The sequence below is a fragment of the Helianthus annuus genome, chromosome 13, assembly GCF_002127325.2.
Source record: "Helianthus annuus cultivar XRQ/B chromosome 13, HanXRQr2.0-SUNRISE, whole genome shotgun sequence".
Lineage (NCBI taxonomy): Eukaryota > Viridiplantae > Streptophyta > Magnoliopsida > Asterales > Asteraceae > Helianthus > Helianthus annuus.
In genome coordinates, this window is record NC_035445.2 from 155798406 (window position 1) to 155822068 (window position 23663).

The 23663-nt window shown below is 38.1% G+C and overlaps 3 protein-coding genes across 3 annotated transcripts; 1 reads left to right on the forward strand and 2 right to left on the reverse strand.

The window, feature by feature from the left end:
• Positions 1-522: 522 nt before the first annotated feature.
• On the reverse strand, positions 523-2397 carry LOC110902048 (pentatricopeptide repeat-containing protein At1g63330-like). Its single transcript, XM_022148786.2, has one exon. The coding sequence runs from the start codon at positions 2395-2397 to the stop codon at positions 523-525; it is 1875 nt and encodes a 624-aa protein (XP_022004478.2).
• A 2800-nt stretch (positions 2398-5197) lies between these two features.
• On the reverse strand, positions 5198-7772 carry LOC118485503 (pentatricopeptide repeat-containing protein At1g63330-like). Its single transcript, XM_035981668.1, has 2 exons — positions 7555-7772; positions 5198-7418 (listed from the first exon to the last, which is right to left on the reverse strand). The coding sequence occupies exons 1-2, from the start codon at positions 7731-7733 to the stop codon at positions 5780-5782; spliced, it is 1818 nt and encodes a 605-aa protein (XP_035837561.1). The 5' UTR covers positions 7734-7772; the 3' UTR covers positions 5198-5779.
• A 9702-nt stretch (positions 7773-17474) lies between these two features.
• Positions 17475-19055, forward strand: LOC110899894 (putative nuclease HARBI1). Its single transcript, XM_022146785.2, has 2 exons — positions 17475-17838; positions 17905-19055. Exons 1-2 carry the CDS (start codon positions 17661-17663, stop codon positions 19029-19031), a joined length of 1305 nt encoding a protein of 434 aa, XP_022002477.1. The 5' UTR covers positions 17475-17660; the 3' UTR covers positions 19032-19055.
• The last annotated feature ends 4608 nt before the right edge of the window (positions 19056-23663 follow it).

Below are 23663 nucleotides of genomic sequence, written 5' to 3' on the forward strand. Positions count from 1 at the left end.
ACCCATACAGGTTCAAGTGAAGAACATGTGCACCGTAAGCTTTTTATGCTATTATGAGAATCTTAACAGGTCCTGTAACCCTTGGCCCTTTAAAAAAAACTTTATTTTCGATTACTTTTTTTATGTTGTCACACAGGTGGTGGTTGTCTATTGATGACAATGGAAATCCTAATTATATGAAAATCTGATGTATCTTGTAAAGTATGGCGATTCTGGGGCACATCCACTGCAGAATTCAGTAATGTTCTAATACAGGACTGATTTTTACAAAACATTGCTTGTGATCAACGCTGTGATATCAACTTTGTAGATATCAAACCGGAATTCATATATAATGTCGATGAAATGCGACTGCTAGTATTAAAAATACAAATATGTTGAACAATAAACTCATTCGATAGAATATACCACAAGTAAAGACCAAAACTAATTCGATACAAATTTCCAATTTTAATTTCTTATCCTACAAAAGTACAAATACCTCAAACCAACAATAACTAGTTCAGTCTCTCTCCCAGATTGTTATCTAGGCACTGCAGTAGTATCCATCATTTCTTTTGGGACAAGTTTACCTATCAATTTAAGCATACTTCTATCTACTGAACCAGCTGCGATTTTCTCAATCAACATCGATAAAGTTGAAGCATCAACTGAGTACCTTCTTCCATCCATTTCCTCTAAGAGCATCTCAACATCATCGGAATTCTGGTTCTTCAGATATCCTTGGAGAAGAACATTGTAGGTAACACTATTTGGTGGGCAGCCACTCTCATCCATTCTATGAAACAAGTGCTTTGCTTCCTCCAGCATACCTTCTCTACATAGGCCACTAACCATCACGGTATATGTCCGAACATTAGGTTTCAAACCTTTTAGAGTTAGGTCTTGGAAAAGATCCCTTGCAATATCAAGCTTCCCACATTTGCTCATACCATCAATAAGAATATTGTACACTTGAATGTCAGTGTTTAGCTTGCTATCACCCACCAAATGAAACAAATAGAGCACATCTTCAACTTGATGGTTGTTGCAAAGACCGGCTAATATTATTCTATAGGTGCATTCATTTGGAATTAGGCCTTGTGATCGCATCTCATCAAAGAGTTTGCGTGCAGCTCCACAACGTCCGACCCGAAACAATCCCTGTAACATGGCACTGTAACTGACTATATCAGGTTTCAAACCTTTTCTTGTTATCTCATGAAACAAATGCATGGCCTCTTCTATTTTCAAACTCTTGCAATACCCGTTCAGTAAACTGCTATAAGTTACAACATTAGGGACGAGACCTTTAAAAGTAAGTGAATCGAAAAGCGTCCTCGCTTTGATCATTTCACCTCGTAGGCAGTAACCGTCTATAAGTGAACTGTATGTCACTATGTCAGGAGCCTCACCTCTCTCAACCATGATGTCTATAACAGCCTCCGCTTCATTCACCTTACCATCCTTGCAAAATGCATCAACTAACATGTTAAAGGTTTGCAAATCAGGAGAGATCCTCACATCCTCCATTTCTTTCAGCAGCTTATAGACCTCACCCCAACGACCTAAGTTACAAAGGCCATGAATCAAAGAGGTGTATGTGATGACATCTGGTAGAATGCCTTTGTGAAATACCATTTCTTTGAAAAGGTTGAAAGCATCATCTATCAGTTTGTCCTTGCAGAGACTATCAATGATGGTGCTATATACAACAACATTAGGCTCACAGCCTCTTTCATCCATGAGCCTAAGCAAACCAATGGCAATATCATTATTGCCAAACTTGCAAAGCCCTTTGATCATAGTGGAATACATAACTACATCAGGTTCACATAGTTTCTGTTTGATGAGCTTCTTGAAGAGCCTCTCAGCCTCAATAATCCTATCTTCTAGCACCAGTCCATCTAAGAGTGTACTAAATACGAACACATTTGGTACAACAGCACGCCTGAAGCAAGAAGCTAGGAGTGCAAAACCGTCATTGGTGCGAGACATCTGACAACAACACTTGATTGCAATACTGATAGAGTACTCGTTAACAGGCACTCCAATGAGACACATTTGTTTGAAAAGATGGAGAGAAGAAGAAAAATGTTTCATTTTGGCAACAGAATTTAACAACTGATTAAACTTAACGACAGATGGCAGTGGTCGTCTTTGAATCATTTCATCGAACAGGTTAAAGGCATGATCCAAGCTGGTAACTTTTTGATACCTAGACAGGGGACGATCCCCAATATTTGAAAAGGAAGTAGAGTGAAGAAGACGATCCCCGTTATTTGAAAAGGAAGTGGAGTGAAGAAGAGAAGCTAAAAGAGTGGATTGTAAACCTAATTGGGGAGATGAAAGAGGGGTTGTTGTTAAAGAATTGGTGATGAAAATACCTTTGAGCTCGATGAAAGCACGACGAGTCATCATGATCCAACAGAGAAGAGAAGCAGAATCGATGAAGGGTAAAATTGCAGCATCAATTTTAACCAACCACTCACTTTTGTTTGGTAAGAAATACAAATGATGCTGCTCCTAAGACCGCCGGTAATTGGGGCTTTTTTGTAAAAAAAATAATAAAAAAAAATAAAAAATTCACCAAACACACCGGAAAACGCCGGCTTCCGCCCCCTGGGCGTTATATTCGACAAAAGAAGGCCACCTGCGTTTTTTAAAACACGCCGTTGCATGCTTTCTCAATTCTTGTTTGGCCAATAAGAATATTCCAAATAATATTATTTAGTTTATTTTTATTTTTTAAAATAATTATGTAATCAATTGATTGGACATTATTGGGCATTATTCCACTACGCTCATTTGTGAAAAACGCCCATAATGCCCCTTTGCTTACTGGGATGACACGTGTCGCACAATGCCCATGGGTGGATCGAAATGTTTGATGAGCCCAATAATGTTGAATGTGGGATTTCATTAGTGATGTTACAAACACACTTGCCAATTCGTATTTGTTTTTTTATCTCTGGAATTCGATAAGAGTGTGAACTGTTAGGCCCAAACCCATTAATGAGATCCCAAATATTATCTCTTTCCCTAGCCGTTGATTTCGACTTTTCCACATGAGATTCCATCCATCCCGCTAAATTTGACTTTTCCTTTATTTCATTGACTTGTCTTTAAGTTTGACTTTTATATCAGTTTGTTTATTTGAATTGTTTCATAAGGAGGGAGTCAAATAGAAAGTTTAGTTTGAGTAGTAAGAATAGAAAGCACAATTATAATATTTGTCAAAATTTAAAAATGAAGGAGAAGGGTATTTCAGTCAATTTATCCAATCTTCTCCCCTGTAATTTCAAAACCCACTATATTCAACTTTCTTCACTTTCTATCTCAATAATCACTATATTATAGTACGATTTTTATCACCAGTCAATGATTCAAACACCCAATCAATATGTTCTTCAACTTTTTTTGAAAGAAAACCCAGTTTAATTTCATACAATATCTCATTTTTCCCGTGATTTTGAAGCGAATCACTCGATTCGTTCGATCAATCGCTGATGAGTGTTTCTAGCATTCAAATTTCGTCAATCGTTGAAGAAATCGACTTCAATCTATGTAAAAAAAACTAAATTGTATTTTTACGATCTGCGTTTTTTAATTGAGTCATTGTGTTTTACAAAGGAATTAAAAAACATTTTTTTTGTATTTTCAGTCCATTGTGTTTTAGAAACAACACGTTTTATTGTGTTTTTAATCCATTGTGTTTTAGGTAAAAACACATTTTTATGTGTTTTTAGTCAATTGTGTTTTAGGAAAAATACATTTTTATTTGTTTTTGGTCCAATGCGTTTTAAAAAACACATTTTGAAGTGTTTTTAGTCCGTTGCGTTTTAGGTAAAACACATTTTTATGTGATTTTAGGCCATTGCGTTTTAGAAAAAAAAAATACTTTCTTTGTGTTTTTTGTCTATTGTGTTTTAGGAAAAAATACATTTTTATGTGTCTTTTGGTCCATTGAGTTTTACAAAAACACATTTTGAAGTGTTTTAGTCTAATCCGTTTTAAGTAAAACACATGTTTATGTGTTTTTAGTCTATTGCGTTTTAAACAAAAAAAACCCTTTTCTTTTGTGTATTTAGTGCATTGCGTTTTAGAAAAAAAAATCTTTTGTGTTTTTTGTCCATTGCGTGTTAGAAAGAACACTTTCTTTTATGTTTTTAATCCATTGTGCTTTAGAAAAACACATTTTTATGTGTTTTTAATCCACTGCGTTTTAGAAAAAAAAATACTTTCTTTTGTGTTTTAGTGCATTGCGTTTTAGAAAGAACACTTTGTTTTGTGTTTTTGATCCATTGCGTTTTAGAAGAAAAAAACATTTTCCTTTGTGTTTTTTGTCCATTGCTTTTTAGAAAGAACACTTTCTTTTGTTTTTTTATTCTATTGTGTTTTAGAAAAAAAAAATCATTTTTGTGTTTTTTGTCCCTTGCGTTTTAGACATCTGGGTTATCGAAAACTTTTTTTGTTTAATTTCTTGATATGTGCTTTATGTCATAAAGTTAATTGGTTGGACCAGTTTCGGATCGAACCACAACCCATTTAGCATCCCTAATGAAATATATGAGTAACTTAAATAAAAATAACTAAAAACAAAAAAGGTTTATAAAAATCTATTTTTATGGAAGTTTAAAAAATATGGGTTATTGGATTTTAATAATCCAAACTTTGACCATTTGGCCCGCAATACTCTCAACTTAAAAAATTCCCCCAGCCAGTCTCAACTTTCAAGTTATTTTTCTCCACCAATCCTTTACTAACTGGGTTATAAGTATAACCCAGTTAGTGTTTTGTGTACGTGGCAGCTTATGTGGCACACAACCTGGTTAAATGATGACATGGAAGCTTACGTGGCACCATCACCACCTTCATCCCCACCACCCACAACCACCGTTTGCCACCACCATCACTACCACACACCACGACAACTTGTTCCGGCGACACTCTTTACCTATGAAACCGCCAAACGAGTATCTTGTAACAGGTGGATGGATGTCTGTTGATTACAATGAAATTCTAGTTATATGAAGATGTATCTTGTAAAGTTCTTCAAAATCTAATTCTAGTTATATCAAAATCCTTGTTATACTGATTGCATCTTTGATGAAAAGGGAAACTGGTTTTGGTTCTGTTTGAAGTAAGTGTTGGAATACTTGATCAAGCAAACTTGAATAACACCTACGGTTTTATGTAACAAATCACTACTTACGATTCAACTAATATTACCAACAAAGACCACATTTTATTTACAATGACCCTAAACCCTCTGTTGATACTAATTGTTAACTTATTTTCTAAGCTACCTAAAGAAATACTACTCCCTATCAATAAAGAAACATATTAAAACAAATCCTTTTACAATTCTTTAACCTAAACATAAAAACACAAGTATTATTTTATTATTAAATTTTAAATTCCCAACAAGATCCGTCTTTGCCACTGACTGATCGCTTCATGATCCTTGATCTCTTGTACCTGCTAATAAGAATCATTCTTTGCTTTTTATGCCCTCTCGGCAACCTTGTTTCTTGCTTCTCGAGCCCATCGGTTCGCATCACCATTATGATAATCACAATCATGGTTTACGTCCTTCCTTTTTTCCTTAGCTCAGGTCTGATCGAACTCGGCAACTAACAAGCATTTGCAGATTTATAATGCTTATGCGTATGGGTACATATGTAGAAATAGAAATTAATGTGACTACCCACAACCGTTGGGCAGGAAGAATGTGCAACAACTGAACAAGTATGGCGATTCTGGGGCACATCCACTGCAGAATTCATTTATATAGATATCAACACTTTGTAGATATCAATTTAAGCATACTTCTATCTACTGAACCAGCTGCGATTTCATCAATCAACATCGATAAAGTTGAAGCATCAAGTGAGTACCTTCTTCCATCCATTTCCTGTAAAAGCATCTCAACATCATCGTAATTCTGCTTCTTAAGATATCCCTGGAGAAGAACATTGTAAGTAACACCATCTGGTGGACAGCCACTCCCACCCATTTTACGAAACAAGTGCTTTGCTTCCTCTGGCATACCTTCTCTACATAGGCCACTAATCATCACATTATATGTCCGAACATTAGGTTTCAAACCTTTTAGAGTTAGGTCTTGGAAAAGATCCCTTGCAATATCAAGCTTCCCACATTTGCTCATACCATCAATAAGAATAGTGTACACTTGAATGTCAGAGTTCAGCTTGCTATCACCCACCAAATGAAACAAAGAGAGCACATCTTCAACTTGATGGTTTTTGCAAAGACCGTCTAATATTATTCTATAGGTGCATTCATTTGGAATTAGGCCTTGTGATCGCATCTCATCAAAGAGTTTGCGTGCCTCTCCACAACGCCCAACCCTAAACAATCCCTGTAACATGGTGCTGTAACTGACTATATCAGGTTTCAAACCTTTTCTTGTTATGTCATGGAACATATGCATGGCCTCTTCTACTTTCAAACTCTTGCAATACCCGTTCAATAAACTGTTATAAGAAAACACATCAGGGATGAGACCTTTAGAAGTAAGTGAATCAAAAAGCATCCTTGCTTTGATCATTTCACCTCGTAGGCAGTAACTGTCTATAAGTGAACTGTATGTCACTATGTCAGGAGCCTCACCTCTCTCATCCATGATGTCTATAACAGCCTCCGCTTCATCCACCCTACCTTCCTTGCAAAATGCATCAACTAATATGCTAAAGGTTCGCAAACTAGGAGAGATCCTTAGATCCTCCATTTCTTTTAGCAGCTTAGAGACCTCGTCCCAACGACACAAGTTACAAAGGCCATAAATCAGAGAGGTGTATGTGATGACATCTGGTTGAATGCCTTTGGCAAATACCATTTCATTGAAAAGCTTGAAAGCAGCCTCTATCATTTTGTCATTGCAAAGACTATCAATGATGGTACTATATACAACAATATTAGGCTTACAGCCTCTTTCATCCATGAGCCTAAGCAAAGCAATGGCAATATCATTGTTGCCAAACTTGCAAAGCCCTTTGATCATAGTGGAATACATAACTACATCAGGTTCACATAGTTTCTGTTTGATGAGCTTCTTGAAGAGTCTCTCAGCCTCAATAATCCTATCTTCACGAATGAGTCCATCTAAGAGTGTACTAAATATGAAGACATTTGGGACAACAGCTCGCCTAAAGCAAGAAGCTAGGAGTGCAAAGCCGTCGTTGGTGCGAGACATCTGACAACAACACTTGATGGCAATACTCATAGAGTATTTGTCAACAGGAACTCCAATGGCACACATTTGTTTGAAAAGGTCAAGAGAGCAAGAAAATTGGTTCATTTTGGCAACAGCATTTAACAACTGAGTAAACTTAACAACAGATGGGAGGGGTGTTCTCTGGATCATTTCATCGAACAGGTTAAAGGCAGTATCCAAGCTGGTAAGATTTTGATACCTAGACAGAGGAGGATCCCCATTATTTGAAAAGGAAGCGGAGTGAAGAAGAGAAGCTAAAGAAGTGGAGTGAGGACTGAATTGTAAACCTAATCGGGAAGATGAAGGAAGAAGGAAAGAGGTGGTGATGAAATTACCTGTGAGTTTGATGAAACAATGGAGACGTGAATTCAATGGAGTGATCATCGTCGATGATTCCGTTACAGAGAGACGTCAATTGATGCTTGAACCAAACACTGATTTGATTTTGGTTTGGTAAGAAATGTAGAAAGCATGCCCTGGTAAAAGAAAGGAAGAGAAAGGGCAAAAATGCCATTCTCTTCCATTTCCATTCTAGAAAAGAAAAACCAATAAAGAATTTAGCCTCCCGACATGTTTTATTTTCCTTTTTTTTTTCTTTTTTAAATAAAACTCTGAAACACAAAATATATTTATTTTCTTTTTATTTCTTTTCCTTTCCTTTCATTAGTAAATGAAACTTGAGAACATAACATGTTTTATTTTCCCTTTTTTTATTTCCTTAAATAAAACTCTAGAACACAAAAATATTTTTACTTTCTTTCTATTAGCGAAGTCTGGAACAATATAACATCATTTATATTATGATTTTTAGAGTAAAATGCTTGGACGCTCCATGTGGTTTGGTAAAATAATGCATATAGTCCCCAACTTTTGGAAATTACATGTATGCTTTTTGTGGTTTGCTCGTTTGTTACTAGGATAGTCTCTGGAGTGAATGGACATTAGTTTTCTCAGTCTAGTAGATATGAAATGACAAACTTACCCTTAATGATAAAAAAACAAATTAATGTGGGTCCACCCTTTTTATGTGTTATATTAATAATTAACTGTGGGGTCCAATGATATCTTAAATGATTAATCGGATTTTTTATATTTTAGTAAAGCAAGGAGTAGTTTTGTCATTTTATATGAACTTAACTGAGAAAACTAACATCCATCCACTTCATGGACTATCCGAATAACAAACAAGCAAACCATAGGAAGCATACATGTAATTTCCAATAGTTGAGGACTATATGTGTTATTTTACCAAACAACAGGGAGCATCCGAGCATTTTACTCGATTTTTTATATTATTAACATCATTTCAACATCCTTCTTTAGGGCAAGTCATCAATAATAACTTTTCTAACATTCATGCTCTTTATGTTAGTTTATTTAAAAGAGGTAACCTTATCTAAAACTCATATACAAAAGCTTTACAACATTGGTAAGTTATCACTTATTGTGATACGTCCGTTTCAACTTTATGATCTTATTGTAACTAAATCTCTTAAAATTACAAAAACATTGCAAGCAATAGACTAGCATTACTATCCATTTGATAGTACTAAATATATCCCCGAGGTTCAAGACCTCATTTACAAATTTAATAGTACTACATATATTTTCTTGAGGTCTAATACCTCATTTAATCCTCCACTCAAAGTCTTAAAATAGTGTGTATAATTTTCTCATCACTTAGGAGTTGTGATCTCATATTAATATCATTTATCCTCTAGGCTCATGGTCTCATTGAACACCATCTTCTTCTTGACCTCCAAAAATCAAATTTCATAACTATGATTATTTTTCATATTTGGGGACATTAGCCAAATAGTTGATTTCATAAATTTATTATTCAAACATATTCTTGAAATAAAATTCATTAAAATGTATAAATTTCATCCCATATAAACACATAATAATAAGAGACTCTAATAATAAATAATATAGATTTCCAAATTCTCTGTTTTAAACGGTTTATAAGGATTTCAATATATATTTGCTTGTTTTTTTAACGGCAAGGAACGACGTGCCAATCACCATGACACCGGACGCTGTGGCCAAGGTCGACTACTCGACCGCCGCCAGCGCCTTGGCTCTCTCTAGATGCGCGGAAACCTGACCTCCACCTGCCTGAAAGCATGATAGTGGAATAATCGGTAAAACCTCGCCTCCCATCCAAGTCGAACCGGCACCACCCGTATTCGCCCTTCACCACTACCTCATTGGCATACAACAAGATTGTAATTCTCGATAAACAGTTTTAATTACATTAAATAATATAGTTTGAAATCATAACCAAAAACAACATACCCGGTGATTTCTCACTCATAGCGAAAGTTGGTCTGGGAAGGATGGAATGTAGGCAAGTCTTACCTCTATCCTAGGGATAAAGAGACTATTTCCAATGAGACCCTAAACTCCAAAGTCAAAACCACACATAGAGGTCAAAAACTGTTAGAAAATTACCGCTGCATAAACTGCAAAATAATTAGAGACAGAAAGAAATAGTTAACGAGTGAACCGGGCTTGTGTTTGACACAATTCCCTTAAACAGATTCGTCGTCTGTTCCCAGGGTACGCCGGTTCGAAGCAGCACCGCGCACTGCCGGACTTGAGCACTTTCCTGGAAAGTAAACCGGAATGATGTTGTAGAGACCGAGAGAGAAGAGAGGAGAAGTTGTTTTTGTGTGTCTCAACTGATCAGCTTTGCCTTTGATTTATAGTGTCAGAACTATAACCGAAATCAGCAAATTAAAGACCAAATAATGGTCATTAGAATATCAGTTACGAAACTGATAATCATTTTGAAAAATGAAATAATGATTCTAATTCATTTCAGTTTCAAAGCATAGATCAGTTAATTGAAATAATGATCATTCATTCATTTCGGTTTCAAAAACAGAAAGTCAAGAGTGCAAAAACTGGTCCACGCGGACCCGGGTTTTCGGAACTGCATTCGTGTCCGCAGGACGTGCGGGCGTACACGAGTTCAACTAAATCCGGTTCCATTTTTTGCACCCCCCCCCCTGCGTGCGCGCGGGTAGGACTTGTGGTAAAACATGTCATAAGACTTCAAAGGCTTCATTAAGGTTTCACCTTATAAATAGCCTATCTTTTCACTCCCACACCGATGTGGGACAAGGTGAATTACCAACTTGAGACTTTCATTCACACTAAACTTCCAACAATCCCCCACATGAATGGAGGTCGATCTCAGAAACAACATAATTCCTTGTTACATTTTAGCAGTTGAGTTTTGCATACGATAGGTAGGTGTTACCCTTTGAACCTTCGCTCATGAAATGCACTTAGCCCACTAGCTCTGAGTAGAACTCGATGTCTTTGAACTCGTCTGCCGTTTGTGTAGACGATAATGCACTTCACACAAGACTCTCCCTGACAAAGTCAAGTCCTCATAGTTATGTTCGTTATGGTCATGAACATGATGCCTGGTTCTGCGAGAGCCATTAGGTATTGTGCCCCAACAATACCCTTCGAAGCGACCCCACTTCTCTCTCACATAGGTGATTCACTATGTATGTTTACTTTAGTCGAATCATTAAAAGCCATAGGCTTAGCCTCACACTTGTCACTTTTAGGAATGGACTAGGAAGTTTATAAATCTTTATAATAAACTACCTTATTGAATGCGTAGGGTTATCCCCCCCACAGTGACCTTGCTTATTCATACAATTAGGTTTTCCTATTGAACTCAATTCTTGGGATCTCCAGTCTATTGAGTTAGGTTTCCATCATATGAACTTCATTTTTCAAGGGCTTCAGTCCCATTCCCACGGACGACTTCTGTACTAACTCTCTACTTAGGCCTTTTGTCAGCGGATCCGCAATATTATCCTTTGACCTCACGTAGTCAACAGTGATAATTCCTGTAGAGATTAGTTGTCGTATCGTATTATGTCTACGTCTGATATGTCTGTTCCTACCATTATACATTGTGCTACGAGCTCTGCCAAGTGCCGATTGGCTATCACAATGTATACAAATGGCCGTTGCCGGCTTAGGCCATCTTGGTATATCCTCAACGAATTGACGTAGCCATTCTGCCTCTTCACCTGCTTTATCTAAAGCGATGAACTCAGATTCCATCGTGGATCTAGCAATAACCGTTTGTTTTGATGATTTCCACGATATCGCTGCACCTCCAAGTGTGAATACATACCCACTTGTTGCTCTGGAATCATCCGTGTCAGATATCCAATTTGCATCGCAGTGTCCTTCTATAACTGCTGGATATCTGTTATAATGCAACCCGTATTCCCGAGTGTATCTTAAGTAGCGAAGCAACCGAGTGATATAGTTCCAATGCATTGAACTTGGGTTGCTTGTGTATCTACTTAGCTTGCTCACAGCAAATGCTATGTCTGGCCTAGTACAACTCATAAGATACATCAAGCTACCAATAATTCTTGAGTATTCCAATTGGTTTACGGGTTCACCTCTATTCTTGGCTAGATGTTGACTTGTGTCAAGCGGAGTTCTAGCTTCATTAGAGTCATTTGTATTGAACTTCTCAAGAATTTTGTCCACATAGTGGGATTGACTTAAAACAAGTCCATTTTGGGTTCGCGTGATTTTGACCCCCAAAATCACATCCGCAAGACCCATGTCTTTCATGTCAAATCTTGCTTTTAGCATGTACTTTGTAGATTTTATGATTTTGTCATCACTTCCAGCAATGAGCATATCATCTACATATAGACACAAAATGACATATCCATCAGATGTGTCCTTCACATACACACACTTGTCACATTCATTGATTTTGAACCCAGCATCAAGCATGACATGATCAAACTTTTCGTGCCATTGTTTTGTAGCTTGTTTCAATCCATACAAGGATTTTACAAGTTTACAAACTTTCTTTTCTTGCCCAATAGCTGTGAAGCCTTCGGGTTGCTCCATGTAGATTTCTTCCTCTAGAATTCCATTCAAGAAAGCTGTTTTCACATCCATTTGGTGAACTTCCAAATTTCTAATGGCGGCAATGGCAAGCACCAACCTAATGGATGTTATTCGCGTAACTGGCGAATATGTATCAAAGTAATCTAAACCTTCTCGTTGTTTATATCCTTTGACCACTAACCTTGCTTTGTACTTATCGATGGTCCCATCTGGTTTCATCTTCTTCTTGAAGATCCATCGATATCCTAGTGGTTTACATCCTTGAGGAAGATCCACTAGTTCCCAAGTATGGTTTTGTAAGATAGAGTCTATCTCACTTTTGATTGCCTCCCTCCACTGAGGTCCTTCTGAGGAATGCACCGCTTGTTGGTACGTTTGAGGTTCGTCTTCAACCATATAGGTAAGAAACTCAGGGCCAAATGATTTTTCAGTCCTTTGCCGTTTACTTTTCCTGATTTCAACTTCCTCAGTCTTAGATTGTTCTCGAGGTTCATCAATTCCAAATTCTCCCTCGTGAACAATATCCTCAACCGGTCTAGAAGAACTCGGTTCACTTTTATCTAAGCATGGGAACATATGTTCAAACCACGATGCATCCTTAGATTCCATTATAGTGCCTTTGCATATTCCAGGATTCTTAGAATCATGCACAAGAAAACGATAAGGACCATAAGGACGGGTGTATCCTATAAATACACAATCCACCGTTTTGGGTCCTATTAGTAGGCGCTTAGGTGGAGTGACCACCACCTTAGCTAAACACCCCCACACTTTCAAGGATTTATATGGTGGTTTCTTTCCCGTCCATAATTCGTAAGGCGTTACATCCTTTTTCTTATTGGGTATCATGTTCAACACATAATTTGCCGATAAGATTGCTTCCCCCCACATGTTTTGGTTTACACCAGAACTTATCATCATGGCATTCATCATTTCTTTCAAAGTACGATTTTTCCGTTCCGCTATGCCATTTGATTGAGGGGAGTAAGGAGCCGTGAGTTCGTGGATGATTCCACTCTTTGCACATATGTCAATAAAAGGTGAAACATATTCACCTCCTCGGTCGCTCCTTACGACTTTGATTTTCCGATTTAGTTGATTCTCAACTTCGTCCTTGAACAAGATAAACTTGTCAATAGCCTCGTCCTTACTCTTAAGTAAGTACACATAGCAATACCTTGTACTATCATCAATGAACGTGATGAAGTATCTATTCCCACCACGAGTAGGAATTGCCTTTAGATCACACACATCAGTGTGGATCATCTCGAGGGGTTCGGTGATTCGTTCCATTTTTTTGAATGACGATTTCGTTTGTTTTGCTTCTACGCAAGTTTCACATTTATTATTTGAGTCGATATCGAATGTTGGTATGCAATTAAGTTTGATTAAACGACGAATAGAATTGTAATTTACGTGACCTAGTCTACCATGCCAAAGATTAGACGACTCAATCAAGTAAGTAGAACTAGTAGTGTTTTCATTCATTGCATTCGCGACAATTACATTTAGTTTGAACATTCCATTTAGGGCATAGCCCTTACCAACATACATACCATTTTTGGTCAACACGACCTTATCCGACTCAATCACCATTTTGAACCCAAACTTGTTCAACTGCCACCCCGACACAAGGTTCTTACGAATTTCTGGAACATACAACACGTTTGACAAAGTGAGTTCCTTTCCCGAAGTCATCTTTAGAACTACGTTCCCTTCACCTTTAATTTCGGCTGTGGCGGAGTTTCCCATAAACACCTTTTCGCCATTAGTCACCTCCTTAAAGGTGTTGAAAAGGCTTTTGTCGGAACACACATGACGGGTAGCCCCCGTATCAACCCACCAATCCTTGTTGTTTTGCCCAACCAAATTAATTTCGGTCACCAAAATCGAAAGATCCGTGACCATGGCAACAAGGTTGTCGACTTCATGAACCATGTTCACTTGTCGATCATTTTCCTTCTAAGGAAGCTTGCAATCACTGGCCTTGTGGCCTTGCTTTTGACAATTATAACAAGTTCCAAGGAACTTCTTTTTCCCAACTACCCCCTTAGGACCAAGGTTGGAGCGTTTCCCATGTCTTTTCTTTCCGCCCTTTCCACTGTTTTTTCCCTTCGAAGATTGCCCATGTTCAACAAGATTGGCCTTCACAGTTTCAGGACCATCAACCTTTTTTAGGGCCACTTTGTTATCTTCTTCAATTCGAAGACGAACAACGAGATCTTCAATGGTCATCTCCTTTCGCTTATGCTTGAGATAGTTCTTGAAATCAACCCAACTTGGTGGCAGTTTTTCTATCATTGCAGCAACTTGGAATGTCTCGCTAAGCATCATTCCTTCCGCATGAATATCATGAAGGATAACCTGCAATTCTTGGACTTGGCTCATGACAGTTTTTGAGTCTATCATTTTAAAGTCCAAGAACTTAGCCACCACGAATTTCTTAGTGCCCGCATCTTCTGTTTTGTATTTGCGATCCAAAGACTCCCACAATTCTTTGGCAGTCTTGGCTTTGCAATACACATTATACAATGTGTCCACCAAACCATTCAAGATAAAGTTGCGGCACAGGAAATCCGAATGATTCCAAGCATGCATCGCGCTCATAGTTTGAGCATCTATCTCCCCTTCCTCAACATGGGGTTTCGGTTCAGTCAAGAACCTTGCCAGATTCAGCGTGGTCAGATAAAAGAACATCTTTTGCTGCCACTGTTTGAAATTCACACCACTGAATTTCTCTGGTTTCTCAGCATGCGACACTGCATTAGGCAGTGGTGTCACTAGACCAGTTGTTACAGCAACAACGGAAGTCATGACAGCAGTCACGACTGTAGAAACAGCAGTGGTCACTGGGGTTTCCATTCTGAAAAGTAAACAGGAACAATCAGTAAATAAAATCTGTTTAAGTTTGTTAGAAAATTACCGCTGCATAAACTGCAAAATAATTAGAGACAGAAAGAAATAGTTAACGAGTGAACCGGGCTTGTGTTTGACACAATTCCCTTAAACAGATTCGTCGTCTGTTCCCAGGGTACGCCGGTTCGAAGCAGCACCGCGCACTGCCGGACTTGAGCACTTGCCTGAAAAGTAAACCGGAATGATGTTGTAGAGACCGAGAGAGAAGAGATGAGAAGTTGTTTTTGTGTGTCTCAACTGATCAGCTTTGCCTTTGATTTATAGTGTCAGAACTATAACCGAAATCAGCAAATTAAAGACCAAATAATGGTCATTAGAATATCAGTTACGAAACTGATAATCATTTTGAAAAATGAAATAATGATTCTCATTCATTTCAGTTTCAAAGCATAAATCAGTTAATTGAAATAATGATCATTCATTCATTTCGGTTTCAAAAACAGAAAGTCAAGAGTGCAAAAACTGGTCCACGCGGACCCGGGTTTTCGGAACTGCATTCGTGTCCGCAGGACGTGCGGGCGTACACGAGTTCAACTAAATCTGGTTCCATTTTTTGCACCCCCCCCTGCGTGCGCGCGGGTAGGACTTGTGGTAAAACATGTCATAAGACTTCAAAGGCTTCATTAAGGTTTCACCTTATAAATAGCCTATCTTTTCACTCCCACACCGATGTGGGACAAGGTGAATTACCAACTTGAGACTTTCATTCACACTAAACTTCCAACAAAAACGATTGTACCTAGCGACTTAAAAATTGTACCTTTGCAAAATGTATAACATAAAGAAGTACGGAGTACCACATCAGCAAGACATACAAACAAGCTATAGCATGCAAAGGCTACCCCCCACAAAAAAAATAAAATCCCTAGCATTGTAGGATAAGACTAAAAGAACAAACCGTACCTTATTCCTAAAAGTCTTTAACCTTAATTTTGTGTCTTCACGGACTTCTATCACTGACTATGTCCTCAGAAAGGTGCAAATGCAACAAATCCTGCTTAATTCGCTCCTCTCAAGTCAGTTTCATTATGCCTCTGCTCCTCCCCTCCACCGTAAGAGTCTTCACAGTTCTAACTGTAGCCGTCATTTCTCGCCTCTATTTAGTAACAATCATAACTAAATGTTCTTTGTATGAACATACAGCGTAAGATTGTGATTCATCATTCATTACACTAGATATCAAAATGGTTATTTGAAGCACAAGTTCGACTAAGAAAAGTCAAATGTGTGAAATTGTTAGACAACTATGGCTTTGGAACGTTTTTAGATGTGTATTATATTATTTCGAAACAAAAAGTGGATTAATAAAAGGTAAGTATTTGACGAGTCAATGAAAGAATAAAGTATGATTTTATATAAAAACCCATTAAAGACAACATACACAACTCGGGGGTGTTTGGCTAAGCTTTTCAACACCTCCTTATAACTTATTGACTTTTACAAAAAGCTAATAAGGAGAAAAAATGTTTGACAAACTGATAAGCACTTTTCAAAATGACTTTTTGCATAGAGAGGAAAGAGTTAATAGCCAAAATGGTCCCTGAGGTTTGCTCACTTTGCCACTTTAGTCCAAAATCCAATTTTTTAAATCTGGGTCCCTGAGATTTGCATTTTGTTGCCATTTTAATCTAAATTTCAAAAAAAGTCTAATTTTGTCAAATTTTTTACAGAAATTTGTCTTTATCCTCATTTCTCATAAGGGCAATTCTGTCATTCTACATTATTGTAAAGTAATTTATATTAAAGAAAAAAAAACCTCTTTAAATACCCAAATACCCTGTATCGATCAAAACCCTCACTTTCCCCATCATCTTCTTCCTCACCTGCTTCCCTTCCCCTCCTACTGCTGTACTTTAAAAAAAAAATCATTCTAGCCAATATATTGGAACCCATACTCACCAGGATTCTGGTCAACAATTAACCTTCCAAAAATTTCATATTTCACCATTGGATTCCTCGGAGCTTTCAATATTTCATCCCCCAAACATCAAAGTTCAAAACTTTATCCACTTACACTTAAAACAGTTACAAGATTATCACATTGTGATTTGAAAATCTTTCACAAGATTCAGTGTAATTTACACCCATCTGAGCAGCAGACATTTTCAATATTCTATTTTTATACATTTTTGTTTATTACTGGCAGATGGGGTTATGACGATGCACTTGCAATAATCAATCAAAAGATTCAAAACCCATTTCAAAGATTTGTCAAGAAGTCTAGAACAGACCTTGTAGTCGGATCCCAAGATCCAATTTTTACAAACGTTGACTTTGACTTTTGAGGTTTCTTGAAAGGCTTTCAAAGTTTCAATCCTTTTTCAACTATGTTAACATCAGACTGGAAGGTATGGGGGCCGGCTTGGCCCGGCTTGGCCCCCCACACCGCCCTCCTGGCCCGGCTTCCGTCACAAACGGCCACCCACCGCCGGGTGTGCCGCTCCACCTTTCAAAAAAATAGCCGTTACAAACGGCTCTATTTAATAAAAAAAAATTCATTTTTTCTATAAAATCACCCACTTTCAATATTATTTCCCCACTTTCAACCCAAAACCCTCTCACTTTTATACCAATTTCTCCCTACTTTTATAAAAAAAATATCTTTTTACCCACAATGGCTTCTAATCCTTGGTGGCCCTCGTCTTCGGATGACGAAGAGGAGATGTTTTTCGCAAACGCTGTACTACGGGCGGGACAGATTTTAATCGAAGAGGAAGAGGAAGAGGAAGAGGAAGAATTCTCGTCTGAAAATGTTATTACCAGACGAATACGCATTAACAGAGACCGCCAAGGTTTTCATTACAAAATTTCATTGTCCTTATTTTTTTTAACTCGTACTTATATATTTTATACGACAGGAGCGCACGACAAATTGGTGAACGATTATTTTTCGGATGAGCCACTTTACAACGCCGACATTTTTAGACGCAGGTTCCGAATGAGTCGCCGCTTATTCACAAGGATTGCCAATGATTTGGCGGGGCTAGACCCGTTTTTCACGCAACGTCCTGATGCTCGAAATTATGAAGGGTTTACAACGTTACAAAAGTGTACTGCGGCCATTCGACAACTGGCGTACGGGACAGTGGCCGACGCTTTGGACGAGTACTTACAGATGTCGGCAAGAACTACGCGGGAATGTTTGTATCGGTTTTGCCATAATGTGGTGAAACTGTATAGCAAAAAATATTTGCGGAAACCAAACGCGTATGATGTTCAACAGTTGTACCAAGCTCATGAAGCAAGGCACGGGTTTCCGGGAATGCTTGGTAGCATTGATTGTATGCATTGGGGGTGGCATAATTGCCCGACTGCGTGGCGCGGCCAATATACGCGAGGTGATCACGGCTATCCAACCGTGATACTTGAAGCTGTGGCATCACAAGATTTGTGGATATGGCATTCTTTCTTTGGTCTCCCTGGTTCACTCAACGACCTCAACGTGTTATACCAATCGGCCATCTTTACCGATGTCGTTAATGGAACGGGACCGGACACACGTTTTACAGTTTCTGGGGTTGAGTATAGACGTGGGTATTATCTTGCTGACGGGATATATCCGTCTTGGTCTACAATTGTGAAGACTATTCCATATCCCGAGGACGAAAAACGGAAAAAAGTTGCCAAGCGTCAAGAAGCTGCAAGAAAAGACATCGAACGTGCTTTTGGTGTCTTACAAAAAAAATGGGCCATCGTTGCACAACCGGCACGTGCGTTCACCCCAAAAAGGCTGCGTCTTTGTATGTACGCTTGCATTTTGCTCCATAACATGATTATTGAAGACGAAGGTCGGGCGATTTGTGAGTATGATGAGAATGCAGCTTGGGGGAACACTGTCCCGGTTGATCCCCCACAACAGGATTTAAACTCGTTCTCGCTAACAAACGACTTCACGCATGCAGACCTTCAACAAGATTTGGTAGAACATATTTGGAACAACGTTAACATGGTGGACGGTGACGGAGCCGAAGACGAAGACGAGTAGTGTGTTTGTTTTAAATTTTTAAATCTAGTCTTTTTTTTCAAATTTTAGGTAGCGTAATTTTTTATTTTTTAGATTATGTAATTTTTATTTATGTTATGTAATGGATTTTATTATCTTCCTTTTAGTAGTATTTTTATATAAATGTTGAATACTTTTTATAAAAAAAAAAGTTAAAGAAATAAAAGTTAAAGAATTAAAATGAATTAAACAATAAAAAATATGTGGTGGGGCCCCATCCTCCACCCCCTCCATCTTCAAATTCGCTCATCCCATGCTAGCCGCCTACGTGGCGCCTACGTGGAGGCTCATCCCCGTGGGGATGAGCCAAACCATACCCTTTAGTCTCAAAAGAATAAATCTTGAAATACCCATTTGAGAAAAAAACACTTTTCTTGTGAAAAAAAGTTGATATTGATGGTGGAAGAAGGAAAAGACCATGAAACCTGCAATAAAGAGGTTGTTGAAGAATGAAAATGGAGGCCCAAAAAGAGGGGCTTTTGTGGTATGTTATCAAGAAAAACACATTGGAGTCTTGTTAGTGGGGTTGTGGTGGTTTATGGAATAAATCAAGGGTTTGGTGGAGCTCTTGGTAGGGTGGGTAGAGAGTATTACATGAAAGATGTGCAGAAAGTTCAACCTTCTGCAGCACAGGCTTATCAAGGAATCACTAACATTCCTTGGATTATTAAACCTGTTTGGGGTCTGTTTGCTTACTGATGTTGTTCCGATTTTGGGATATCAAAGAAGGCCGTATTTCGTTATTGCTGGTAATGGTATAAAAATTTGATCTTTGATTACTTTTGCAAAGTTGAAAAAGATGATGGGGAATGTGAGGGTTTTGATCAGGGTATTTAAAGAGGTTTTTTTTTATTTTCTTTAATATAAATTACTTTATAGTAATCTAGAATGACAGAATTGCCCTTATGAGAAATGAGGATAAAGACAAAATTCTAAATTTTTTTTTGACAAAATTAGACTTTTTTGAAATTTGGACTAAAATGAAAACAAAATGCAAACCTCAGGGACCCAGATTTAAAAAATTTAGATTTTGGACTAAAGTGGCAAAAGTGAGCAAACCTCAGGGACCATTTTGGCTATTAACTCGAGAGGAAAAGTTAGTTGTGAAAAGTTAGCAAGTAGTGACTTTTTGAAGCTGCTTATGACTTTTTGTCATTTTACATGAATAAGCTAAGACGAACACTTTTTAAAAAACACCTTATTGACTTATTGGTTTTTCTCAACCCATAAGCTAATCCAAACACTTTTTTAAAAACTCTTTTTTAAAAAGTTATAAGTCAATAAGTTCTTTTCACAAAAAAAAATCATTTTTAAGTTAAATATGCTTAGCCAAACAAGCCCTTAGAGTCGAATGAATTTATAAAACAGGCTAATATTGTTTTTCATCCATTTAAGTTGAACGGGATGGTTAGATCGAGTATCGGGTGAGGCATCTTTGGGTAGAAAATTAATCCAGTAATTTTCTGTTCGGATATTGGTTAGGGAAATCCAACATCGGTAACGCGACTTACCCGAGTAAGAACTAAGCGCGATCCGACTTTCGTCAGGCGGTGATTTGTTGTGGAAGCGTCTTTTCATCTAACCCTCTATTTCCCCTTTTTATTTTATCATAATCATTCCCCGCCCAATCAACACCCAGAATCGAGTATTAACAAATATGTCCAAGCCCGTACTACCTGAATAAACCGACCCAATGAACCCAATAACCAAACAGGCTGAACTCGACAACCCGATTGTGATACGAATTGAATGTCGGATGCTATATCATATACAAAAACCCGAATAACCCAACTCAAATCCATGGTTTTTATTCTATCATTAGGCGTTAGCCGTTAGGTTTATAGAAACACCAACACCTCGCAATGGACTGGTGAAGGTAAACAATCATACAAGCATATATAAAGCCTTAGGCTGCACGGTATGGCAGCGTCCCCCGCCTCCGTCTCGGTCCGGCGCCGGCGTCGACCCATCCCCCCCCCCCCCCCCCCGCGTCTTCAACGTCAAGATATGGACGTCCAGGACGATCCACATGGTGGGCCCAACTTTGTTTGTTTGTGAATGAGATTTGTACATTAGGCTTCAATACTTGTACATAGGGCATAGAAATTAAAAAATAAATAAAAAAAAGTGGTGGGGTAGGATCATCCTCCCATACCCTCTAGTGACCATCCTTGGGAGGACTATGACGTGGCGCCTACGTGGCGGATCATCCTCCCTTGGAGGACCATCACCATATCCTCTAGCCAGAGGCATTGAGATACATCAGCTCAAATAGTATTATATTAGGGTGTAAGGGGTGCTCACCTAAGAGGTGAGTCCCCTCTCTTACGCCCAACCAATCCTCGTGTGCCACGTCAACTCCCCTCTTAAACTCCCCTAACACCCTAAATTGATGGCGGCACTCCCCTCTTAGGTGAATTGGTTTTTTTTTTTTTTTTTTTTTTTTTTTTTTTTTTTAAAAAGCATTGATTGGTCACTCCCTCTCTCTCTCCTCCCTCTCTCTTCGGTGAGCCGCCACCGGTTCTCTCTCCTCTCTCTACTCACCGCATGGATGGCGGTGTTCTTGCCGAGCGGGAAAAGGGGTCACCGCATGGGGTTGCCGAAGGCACCCCGTGCACCCTTATTAAATTTTAAACCGATCCCTAATCCATTTCTTAAATTCCCAACAAGAGCCCTCTTTGCCACTGACTGACCGCTTCATGATCGTTGATTTCTTGTACCTGCCAATAAGAATCATTCTTTGCTTTTTATGCCCTCTCGGCAACCTAGTTTCTTGCTTCTCGAGCCCATCGGTTCGCATCACCATTATGATAATCACAATCATGATTTACTTCCTTCCTTTTTTCCCTAGCTCAGGTCTGATCGAACTCAGCAACTAACAACCATTTGCAGATTCATAATGCCTATGCGTATGGGTACATATGTAGAACTAGAAATGAATGTAATTACCCACAACCGTTGGGCAGGAAGAATGTTTCTGAACAAGTATGGCGATTCTGGGGCACATCCACTGCAGAATTCAGTACTGTTTTGAGTAATATGGAGATGAGTTCTAATACAGGACTGGTTTTTACAAAACATTGCTTGTGATCAACGCTGTGATATCCACTTTGTAGATATCAAACCGGAATTCATATATAAAGTCGATGAAATGTGCCTGCTAGTATAAAAAATTCAAATATGTTGAACAATAAACTCATTAGATATAATATGCCACAAGTAAACACCAGAAGTAATTCGATACAAATTTCCGATTTTAATTTGATCCATTGCGTTTTAGGGAAGAACACTTTCTTTTGTGTTTTTTGTCCATTGCTTTTAGAAAGAACACTTTCTTTTGTGTTTTTAGTCTATTGCGTTTTAGAAAAAAAAAAAACATTTTTTTTTGTTTTTTGTCTATTGCATTTTAGGCATCTGGGTTATCGAAAACTCTTTTTGTTTAATTTCTTGATATGTGCTTTATGTCATAAAGTTAATTGGTTGGGTTAATTTCGGGTCGAACCCACAACCCGTTTAGCATCCCTAATGAAATATATGTGTAACTTAAATAAAAATAACTAAAAACAAAAAAAGTTTATAAAAAACTATTTTTATGGAAGTTTAAAAAATTTGGGTTATTAGATTTTAATATTCCAAACTTTGACCAATTGGCCGGCAATAATCTCAACTTAAAAAATTCCTTCTTCCAGTCCCAACTTTCAAGCTATTTTTCTCCACCAAACCTTTACTAACTGGGCTATAACCCAGTTAGTGTTTTGCGTACGTGGCACACAACCTGGTTAAATGATGACGTGGAAGCTTACGTGGCACCATCACCACCTTCATCACCACCACCCACAACCACCGTCTGCCACCACCATCACCACCACACACCGCGGCAACTTCTTCAGGCGACCTGCAACTTGTTCCGGCGACACTCTTTACCTATGAAACCGCCAAACGAGTATCTTGTAACAGGTGGTTGACTGTTGATTACAATGGAAATCCTAGTTATATGAAAATCTGATGTATCTTGTAAAGTTCTTCAAAATCTAATTCTAGTTATATCAAAATCCTTGTTATACTGATTGCATCTTTGATGAAAAGGGAAACTGGTTTTGGTTCTGTTTGAAGTAAGTGTTGGAATACTTGATCAAGCAAACTTGAATAACACCTACGGTTTTATGTAACAAATCACTACTTACGATTCAACTAATATTACCAACAAAGACCACATTTTATTTACAATGACCCTAAACCCTCTGTTGATACTAATTGTTAACTTATTTTCTAAGCTACCTAAAGAAATACTACTCCCTATCAATAAAGAAACATATTAAAACAAATCCTTTTACAATTCTTTAACCTAAACATAAAAACACAAGTATTATTTTATTATTAAATTTTAAATTCCCAACAAGATCCGTCTTTGCCACTGACTGATCGCTTCATGATCCTTGATCTCTTGTACCTGCTAATAAGAATCATTCTTTGCTTTTTATGCCCTCTCGGCAACCTAGTTTCTTGCTTCTCGAGCCCATCGGTTCGCATCACCATTATGATAATCACAATCATGATTTACTTCCTTCCTTTTTTCCTTAGCTCAGGTCTGATCGAACTCAGCAACTAACAACC